The sequence below is a fragment of the Columba livia genome, chromosome 2, assembly GCF_036013475.1.
Source record: "Columba livia isolate bColLiv1 breed racing homer chromosome 2, bColLiv1.pat.W.v2, whole genome shotgun sequence".
Lineage (NCBI taxonomy): Eukaryota > Metazoa > Chordata > Aves > Columbiformes > Columbidae > Columba > Columba livia.
In genome coordinates, this window is record NC_088603.1 from 5,736,888 (window position 1) to 5,747,178 (window position 10,291).

At 45.5% G+C, this 10,291-nt stretch overlaps 1 protein-coding gene across 1 annotated transcript in view; it reads left to right on the plus strand.

Moving 5' to 3' along the window:
* The window catches only part of DLEC1 (DLEC1 cilia and flagella associated protein), a 44,421-nt gene extending 34,130 nt beyond the window's left edge, over window positions 1–10,291 (plus strand). The window contains exons 31-38 of the mRNA XM_065050351.1: window positions 1,671–1,793; window positions 3,103–3,197; window positions 3,286–3,370; window positions 3,992–4,192; window positions 5,071–5,232; window positions 6,658–6,811; window positions 7,411–7,531; window positions 9,832–10,291. Of these exons, the coding sequence (XP_064906423.1) occupies window positions 1,671–1,793; window positions 3,103–3,197; window positions 3,286–3,370; window positions 3,992–4,192; window positions 5,071–5,232; window positions 6,658–6,811; window positions 7,411–7,531; window positions 9,832–9,982 (1,092 nt within the window). The 3' untranslated portion in view covers window positions 9,983–10,291. The remainder of the gene's footprint in view (window positions 1–1,670; window positions 1,794–3,102; window positions 3,198–3,285; window positions 3,371–3,991; window positions 4,193–5,070; window positions 5,233–6,657; window positions 6,812–7,410; window positions 7,532–9,831) is intronic.

Sequence of the window (10,291 nt, forward strand, 5' to 3'; positions counted from 1 at the left end):
TCTTTTAAGTGATGACAACACTAGTCTGCCTAGAATGGCATCTCATCTTCTCATTTGGGTTGCCTTGGTGAAATGAGTGGCATTAGGTGGGAACCATCCAGCCTGGAGCTTTGGAAGCGTGTTATTTAACCAGGGAAGATTTGCCAAGTAGATGTGGCAGAGCTGGGCCACAGTGTCACAATTCTTTAGGAATAAAATAAGCAAAGAGAGCACTGGAAAGATCTGAGTGACAGTGTTGTCCCAAACACCAGTGTGTCAGTTTTAATCCTTAAATATTAGCAAGTTTTTGCCAAAGGGTTTCAGTTACAAGTTAGAATGAGCTAAAGATTACATAAAAGAAATAATTACAGAAATGGCATTCTCAAAGAAATGAAGCCGGCAGTCAGCTCTGGGGTGAGCGAGGCTGAGATAGTTCAGATAAACAAGTGCCTTGTTGTGGAGACTTCCAGGGAGCTTGGCCCATGTGGGGTGCGGCTGATGCCTGTGCAGTTGCTCAGGTGTTCCTCTGCAGAAACGTTCTCTGTGTTTCTGCTATTGCTCCAAGAAAATCTGCTAGTTCAGATGTTGTGCAGCACAGCTGGCCAGGCCTGGCTTAAATCCATGTCTGAGCAACTAAGCTCTCTGAGACCACAATCCACAGACCCTGCAGTGTTATAGGACGTGACAGAGGTTACTAGCTCTGCTCTGGCCCTTCTAGACCTTAAGCAGAGCTTTGTTGTGCTCCTCACCACTATGAGCAGGGGAACACAGTATGAGGAGAGCTGAGCTGGTTTTGCTTCTACCCAATGTAGAATCATAGAACAGTTTGGGTTGGAAGGGACTTTCAAAGCTCATCCAGTGCCACCCCTGCCATGAGCAGGGACATCTTCACCAGCTCAGGTTGCTCAGAGCCCCGTCCAGCCTGGCCTGGGATGTCTCCAGGGATGGTTCATCTACCACCTCTCTGGCCAACCTGGGACAGGGTCTTGCCACCCAAGGCTGATCCAACAGGTCACCACATCTCACCCTGTGATCACATGAAGTGGGGGAGTTTGTAGAGCACTAAGCTGAGAGCAGAATGTACCATGTGACCCTCAAGCTTTCAAGTTTGACATGAATTGGCTCTGCAGGGAGATGGCAAAGGTTTTTCTGCAGCAATAGCAGGATTTAATCCTAAAGCAGGATTTAAACCTAAAGAAAACAGAATCTATTCAACCTGTAAATCCCATAAAATCCACTGTAGCTGGCTAGTGCATTTGATTATATTCCCTGCTGTCATGTAAAATAGAAAAATAGCCAAGAGTAAATTGAACTGTAAAATAACCTTAATTCGCATTTGTAACTCTTCAAAAACTGTCCCTTGTATCTGTGAGTGCTGTCGGTTGTGAGAGAATCATCTGAATTAGCCACGGAGTAAGAGTGGGCAGAACTGCATATTTTTAAACAAACAAACAGGTATATACATGTGTTTGTGTACTTAGGGAGCTGTTTTGTGACTGTGTTGATGCTAAAAAGCAGCTACACCGATATTTGCAGCCGAAATAATTAAGCCAGTTTTCTTGTCGCATGTCATCATTTTAGCGCAAGCCTGAGCATGGCCCATCCCCAGGGGACTTCATGCTGCTTGTGCAACTCTGCTGTCGCAATCTCATCAGCTCCTGCCCTGCCAAACAGTTGTGTCTCTGCTGCAGGTGGTTCCAGGAGGTGGCAGCATCTTCGTTTCCATCTCCTTCGCCCCCTGCGCCCTGCCAGAGGCCGTGTCTGAGGCGCAGTGCGAAGGGTTTGTGCTGGGTTTCATGAGCCTAGACAACGAGGTAAGGTGACTATCACTAAAGATAGCTAGAAAAGAATCCTTTCCCTTCCTGTGATTTATGCCCAGGCCACTGTGTACCTGGCCAGGCTGTAAAAACAGTCCTGTACATCCTTCCTGAATGAGGGTTGTTCGTTCGTTGCGTTTGCCTTTGAGCTTGGAAGCGTTCTGGGGCGGGAATGTCACCGTCGTCTTGCATTGTCTGGTGCAGCAGACCCCAGACGAAAGGCCCGGGTTTGAAACGCTATCACAACATCAGGATTTATTGATAACAATAGTTAACAATGGGCCTGAGACTCGGGACTGCTGAGTTCTGTTCCTGGCTCTGCATCTACCTTCCTGTGTGAATTTGGACAGCGTATCTCTCCTCTGGGAAACTTCCTCTTCAACAACTGCAAGTGCAGCTCACAGGCGAATGTGAGGCTTGAATAATGTTTTATGAATTGCTCTGTGATTCACAGTATCACAGTATGTTTGGGATTGGAAGGGACCTCAAAAGATCATCCAGTCCAATCCCCCTGCTGGAGCAGGAACACCCAGGTGAGGTCGCACAGGAACATGTCCAGGCGGGTTTTGAATGTCTGCAGAGAAGGAGACTCCACAACCTCCCTGGGCAGCCTGGGCCAGGCTCTGGCACCTCACTGAGAAGAAGTTTTTTCTCAAGTTTAAGCGGAACCTCTTGTGTTCCAGCTTGATCCCGTTACCCCTTGTCCTATCATTGTTTGCCACCGAGAAGAGCCTGGCTCCATCCTCATGGCACTCACCCTTTATATATTTATAAACATTAATGAGGTCCCCCCTTAGTCTCCTCTTCTCCAAACTAAAGAGCCCCAGCTCCCTCAGCCTTTCTTCATAAGGGAGGTGCTCCACTCCCTTCAGCATCTTGGTTGCCCTACGCTGGACTCTCTCCAGCAGTTCCCTGTCCTGCTGGAACTGAGGGGCCCAGAACTGGACACAATATTCCAGGTGTGGTCTCACCAGGGCAGAGTAGAGGGGAAGGAGGACCTGATGTGAATCATTGCAAAGGTATAAGGTGTAATGAATGAATGATAATAGAATATTTAATAAAAGCATCCCTAATGTTCCTGACTCCCAGAGGAAGAAATATCTGCGTCCGTGTTAACCACAGCCATTCAGAGTTCAACTACTGCTTTGCTTTTGCTGTTCCTTGCGTGTTCCCATCACGTCTTAAAAACAGGCAACACATTGCCAAGCAGGATCCTATTTTGGCTAACAAGCCTCTCGGGCTACAAGTAGGACTTCAGCTTTTGGTGCTATCAGTTTATACATCGTTTCTGTTTTTTTATTGTCAGCTCGCAAAGACAGTGTCAAACAAAGTGCATCGCAGGGATGGCTACGACGTTCCACCGTTACGAGTAGACTTGCAAGGTTTTGTCATACACGCTCAGTGAGTATCGTCACACAACAACTGTTATGCTCGCAGAACGAGTCGGTGTGGAGGGCGGGACTCCGACCAGCTCCGGTTCTTTACACAGGTTAAGAGTAGACACGGATCGCAATGGAGAAGTGGTTTTTCATTCGATGGCAAGTGATCTTGTACCAGACCAGTCTCTGTTAGGAGTAAGTATTTCCCACCATGATATATTCAGCTGGTTTGTGTTGCTGTGCTGCTATGAGAATTCAGAGCTGTATGCACGTGGTTTGATTTTAAAATGCATCTTTATCACCGGTAGCCTCAAGGCAATTTTCCATATTGCTTGTAACATGGTGGGTAAAACAAAAGGGCTACAAGTGCTTATTAGCCAGGATAAGCGAAGCTGAGCTCAGACAATGCCTATTTTATATCATAGAATCATATAACTGGGTTGGAAGAAACCTTGAAGATCATCAAGTCCAACCATTAATCTGGCAGTTCCAAGTCCACCACTGAACTATCTGTCTTTCTCTTTCTTCATAGAGGAGTTTTTAAGTAGAAGAATAAGTACTTATTTTCAGGACATAAAGTTCTAATGGAATGAGTCACTCAGAGCAGCGTGGTCAGTTTCTGTGACCCTTGACATTCAAAGACTTCTAAACTTTATTACATTATTCATGATTTTTTTACTCATGACATTTTGAAAGAACATAAGTAGAAAATACTGTGGTGTTTTGGGGTAAAGTCCTTCAGATCCTGGTGGTGCTGAATGACCAGACAGACTAACACAAACCTCTCTGACCGGTTTGGAATCATCTCTCCTCCAGGTTTTGACAGATTCGGTAATGACTCAGAGTTTGAAACTCCTCAATTGCACTAAGGTTCCCCTGTACTTCAGGCTCCTTCTGTCAACGCCTTTCAGCCTTTCCAGTACAGATCCCAAAATGAGCACCAAAACATCCCACAGCAAGAAGGAGGAAAACGAACAGCAGCCGCAACTTGTACTTTATCCACAGCAAAACACGCTGGTAGGCTCAAAAACAATAATCCTGTGCCAGAATAGACAGTTTAGTAATTGGGGTGTTAGCCTGGCCCAGATGAACCACAAGAAAAACACAACCAGGCTAGAAATCTTCCCATTTCAGGGGAAATAGTGGTATATTAGCAGATGGTCATTGCTGCACTTTTGTCTGCTATATTGCCGGTGTGAAATATTTTACTCCAGTGGCTCTGATGTGCTTTTCTCAGCAACTCCAACCTGTTGCAAACTCCCACAGAACCCTGTGGTTTTTCAAGCTTAACTAAATGAATAGTCATATATATGTTGGACAAATTAAAAGATGTCCAAAAACTGTAGTCTCTCATTTCATCAAATTAGATGCAGGCAGCACACACAGAAAAATAATTGGTTAATTTTGAGTATACAAAATGACACTAAAGGAAACGAAGTCCTGGAGTCAAGAATTAGCTAAGGTGCAAAGAATGAGTAACAGCTGCATTTTTGAAGTGTGCTTCTCATTTTCCAGTGTTCATTTTGACATATAGACACACACATCTTAACTCTGTGTGTGCAGGAAGATGACTTATATGTTTAAGGCAGCTTTGGGAATATGGCATTTGTAACCTTGGGAATTTAGAACCTTTGTTTGGCTGGAGACTTTCTCCCCGTGGTTCAGAGATCAGCTGTTCACCTTTACGCTCCACCTCTGTGTACTGGATTCATAGGAAATAGCTGCGTTTTTTCTTTAATTATAATGCGTTGTTCCAATGGGAATTTGGTTGCTGGCAGCCACCTTTGGGCTCCAGTGGGAAAATGTGCGCCCGGGCCTTTGAGCAGTGTTTGTTTTGGATTTCCTGCACACAGTGTCTTCTTATGTGACGGTCATTTGAGTTCCTCTTCCCACAGGTGAAAGTGTCGTTCCACGCAACCCCGGAGTTACTTACATATCAACGTTTGCCAGACACCCAGCTGCTTCCCGGAGTCCAAGTGCTCCAGTGTGAGAACGGAGAGAGAAAGCTGAAGTTTAATCAAAATCTGGTCATTGAATATAGTAACCGCACTACCCAGGTAAGATCAGGAGGAGATCTCTGGGCCCCGAGACAGGGCTGTGTTTTGTCAGCACCTCTGACTCAGAATGAATGTCCTGTAGGATTTACTCAGCTTTGAAATACATCCATCTCTAGAGTAAATGGTGTCATCCAGTTAAAGTGAATGGCTGAGATTTAATAGAATCATAGAACCATTTTGTTTGGAAGAAATGCTTGAGATCATCAAGTCCAACCATTAACCCAACACTGTCACTAAACCATGTCCCTAAGAACCTCATCTACAAGCCTTTTAAACCCTTCCAGGGGTGGTGACTCCACCACTGCCCTGGGCAGCCTGTTCCAATGCGTGACAACCCTTCCCAGGAAGAAATGTTTCCTAATGTCCAATCTAAACCTTCCCTGGGGCGATTTGAGGCCATTTCCTCTCATCCTGTTACTTGGGAGAAGAGACCAACCCCCTCCATGCTCCAAGCTCCTTTCAGGCAGTTCAGAGATCAGAAGGTCTCCCCTCAGCTCCTGTTCTCCAGCTGAACCCCCAGGTCCCTCAGCCGCTCCCATCACACTTGTGCTCCAGCCCCTTCCCCAGCTCCATTCCCTTCTCTCAACTCGCTCCAGCACCTCCAGGGCTTTCCTGTTGTGAGGATTTTCAAAAGGCGAGAGGTCTCTGTTGCAGGTTTCTCTCAGCTGGACAGAGCAGTGTTGGGTCAGCGCCCTGGTGCTCATAGCACAGCTCTATGCAGAGCACAATGACCTGGATGATGTGGCTCCATCTGAGTGCAGCACCCCAGCCACAGCATGACCCTCAACATCCTTTTGTGAGACGTGGGACCAGGCCTGTGTGAGTGCCCGAGTCACCAGCCGTGGCCTCCTGCAGCGCCCAGCGCTTCTTGAGTCCCCTCAGCTCTAACTCTTGTGCTGGCGTCACAGCCCACACACATTTACAGACCAATCTCTTCCAGATGGAAAGCTATAAACCCCCCAGGCCTTCAGCAGTTCCAGTACGCTGCAGGAACTCTTATTTTTCATACGAGGTATTTCTGCGTAAGATCCAACCACCATCTCTAAAATAAAGTCAACTTAATAATAATCTTGGGCAATCTGCACAAATGGAATGACTCACAGTGGGCCATATTCAGCCCTAAGGGATGAGGAGATGCTGTAATGTCTGCATCTCCTCAGAAAACCTTAATAACAAATCAGAACGTTCACTCCGTGTTACTTCATCAAGACCACAGCGTCAGCTTTGAAAACCTGTCCCAAAACTGTAAAACAAGCAACAACTTAATTCGCACAAAGCTGTAGAAAGGGGAATTGATTATTGCAAAAGAACACAGAACAATGGCTCTTAATTCAGTGCTTGAGCTAAGAACGATCCAGCTACAGCAGATATTATGAAAGCCCCACAAAAATGATGTGGAGTTGGTGGTTTTTTCCTCTTTTGCAGCTGGTCCCGGTGACCGCGTACCTCACTGTTCCAGTGCTGGAGCTCTCCTGCCACACGGTTGATTTCAAGACCTGCTTTGTGGCACAGACCGAGACCGAACACGTCTTCCTGTGTAACAGGAGTGGCTGCAGGAGCTACTGGACTGCTTCGCTGGGTATTCTGGGTTTGCAACTGGGTTTCCTTGTTATACAGTCTCACTGTTCAGTGGTTTTATGTAGCAAGACTGCACTTGCTCAATATATAGCCAATACGTGACGATGTTGGCTAAAAACATATCAGATCTGCCTCTGTTCTCACTTATCTGGGCTTTGTCTCTTTCCTCTCTTTTTACATCAGTGTATCTTTACCGATTTCAGCAGTTACTCCAGATGTAACCAAAAGATCAAATCACAACCCTCACAAGTCATGAACATCCTTTGCTCATTCATAACTCAATCCTAAGAGGCAACGAGAAGCAGCAGCTCCTCACGAGTTCGGGTTGAGCTTGTGCCTAGTGATGTTAACAGATGGGCTGCAAAGGAAAGAAGATCAGGGGCTTGTTATTTTGACGTGGGGGCTATTGATCGCTCCCCTTGATCCGAGGATGAAAACAGAAACTGGCCACACACACAGAAAGCCTCTGGCAGTGCAAGATGTGATTTATTAGTTGGCTGGCAAGGAGATGCATTGTTTTGAGTGCAACATGCTGCACACACACAAAGGGCCTTGTATTGCTTGTATTGTTTTATTTGATATTTGCTTCTTTCATTGCAGATGAACAGGAAAGGCAAAACGACCTGGAAGTGTTTTCTATCTCCCCTACTACCGGCATTTTGGAGGCACGTGAAGGGGACCAGCCTACCACAGAGACTTTGCACATCAGCTTTACTGCAAGGTACCGTTATTATAACAGGACTGAAATCTTGCTGGTACTCCCTATCAAGCCCAGACTTGGGGTGTGAGTGGCCACTGAAAGCAAAGAGCAATGGCCACTGAAAGCAAAGAGCAGTTCTGTTCCATTCTTGTGTTCCCAGCCTGCTCATTTTGCTTCTCCCACTTGCCAGTCCCAGGCTCCCAGCTGGTACATTTTCCACATAATCGTGTTCCCCAAACTGCTCCTTTCTATGAGATTTCTTTTGGAACCGGCACCAGAATTTCAGACTTTAGATTTAGCCACTCGAAATCACACTGCTCTATGTACCACTGGATAAAATCCCTTTCTTTAGGGCAATGTCATCAACGGAGGACAAGTCTCAGGCCTATAGCTCAGTGCATAGGCTGATACAACAGTTGAGTCCTTTATGCAACCAGCACTTTACTAGGACAGAGGGAGAAACGTGTCTGGAGTAGCTCAGAATTCCAGTAAAGCATCTGTTTGCCATGCAGGAAAGCGCAATGTCTCCTGCACTCAGTCTCAGGGATCCTTCATTATTATTTATGTGGCTTCTCTCTCAAACCTTTTGAATGTCTTTGCTTCCCTACGTGCATTCAGAATACCTCCTGAAGTAAATAGAGCAAAATGTTATTTTACTGCCATGATACAATTTGTTTTACCCTTGTTTAGCCTGGTGCAGTGTTTAGCATAAGTCTTGTCCATGTTTGAGAAAGAAAAAGAAAATCAATGTATTTTTGTTGTCTCTAGTCCAAAGGTTTTCTACACAACAATGTGAGCTGCAGGCAAATGACAGCAAAGAACAGAAGGGAGCAGATGACAATGACTTTGTCCTATAAACATCTAATATTGTTCTAATTATGTTTATGGAGATCTTATCATAAGCTTTTGTTGAGGTCAGACAGAGGATTGACCCAAAACCATTAATTTCTTCGCTCTAATTAGAGAGCTACAGCTCCTCTTAGAAAATTCAGCTTCCAAGAAAAGAACTTGTAATGGAAGTTGACACAAGGTGCCAGAAAGTGGAAGACAAGTCCACCCCGGTGGTCACAGTGAACTGACCGCTGTCAATAGGCACATTTCACACTCCAGGTGACACGTTGCTGTCCCAACTTCGGGCTCCCTGGAACTGGACCTGAGATCCCAATGGCTGGAGCCACTAAAGTCTCAGCAGGACAAAGCCCCGAGCAGCTGCCAGAGAGTCCTCACTGTCTAAATTCTTCTGGAGTTCTTGTGAATATGGTCAAAAAGGCCTCTTTGTGTCTGACACTAAGTATTGTGCCTGGAAGCAAAGATGTTGCTGTAGAGCAGTCAGCTCGGTCTTCAGCTCCAGACAAAGAATTCCCGACACGGGAAAGCTCAGGAGCAGCGTGGCATTAGTCAATAATTACATACAATGGGTGAGGTGATTTTAATTATTCACCTGCTGAAATCAGTGATCTGCCTGCAGGGGAATTTTGTTATGGGGAGGAAAAACTCAAGGTTGTCTGGCAGAAAGGGCTCTTGCCTCAGGCCGCTGTGACAGACACAGAGGTCTTCAGAGCAGTCTCAGGAGCGCTGGGGAGCGTCGGCCTTGGGCAAATCCTGCTGTAAGACTTGCACGCGGTGCAGAACTCCACCTGGTGTAAGCTTTTTGATGTTCAGTTACAATCTGGACTCCACTGACTGCCCCAGGTCTTGGGGGAACTGATGGAAACTTCTCAGTTTCAAACTTTGTCACAGGGATGAGTTTGCACAGAAAGGCAGCACAGGCACCTGCTCCCAAACACTCCCCCCAGCAGAGCTTCCTTTTGTTTATCTAACTACCCTGTTTCCCTGAAAATAAGAGAGGGTTTTATATGAGTTTTTGCTCCAAAACGTATTACTTTTACACATGTATAGCTGCCTGGACGCTATTGAAATTGACATTTAAAATGAACTGTAACTAGGGCTTATTTTTGTCATAGGGTTTATGTTTCAAGCATCCTGAAAATCCTGCTAGGGCTTATTTATGGGGTAGGTCTTATTTTGGGGGAAACGAGGTAAAATAGAATTTCACAAGTAGGAAGATACTCAAGCTCTTCTTTCCAACATGAATAATCTGGTGTCTTTAATGTCTTCAAACATCCTGATGTGACACTATGAAGCGAGATTGTTACCCATAGCCTTGACAGCACCATAACAGACCAGTGCTTGTGAGTGGGAGCAGTTCATGTCTTAGGGCACCACGTCCCCCTTTTTCCTCCACAAAGCCACTAATCTCACCCTTAAACCCAGATTTGCATCTAGGTATAACTGAACTGTCTTTTCCCTCTGCATTTTAGGAGTGACATTGAATATGAAACCACCATGACCGTTACTGGAATGCTGGGGGAGAAGCCCTGCAAGCTACAGATCCGGGGACGAGGAACATACGACGAGAAGTATGAAGACGTATTTAACTTAAGCAAGACAATGTGGGACATGCCAAGGTAACGTGTTGATGCAGATGTGCCATCAGCTGAGCCTGGATTTTCACCTACTTCAGTTGTTTTAATATACCCTGGAATTTTAGCAGAATGAAATTTTAAGTTATGAGGACAAAAAGCTCATGGTATTTTGAAGAAAAGAGTCATAGTCTCACTCTCTGCTCTTCCTTCCATTGCTGTGATAAGTTTACCATCACCCACAGACCCAGACTCTGCAAAATAATGGTTTTTAAATTGCAAAGCAGCTCTGTTAACAGGCCAAACCCTTTTGCACATCACAGCAAATTACAATTAAACACTCTTTGTACCTTAAAAA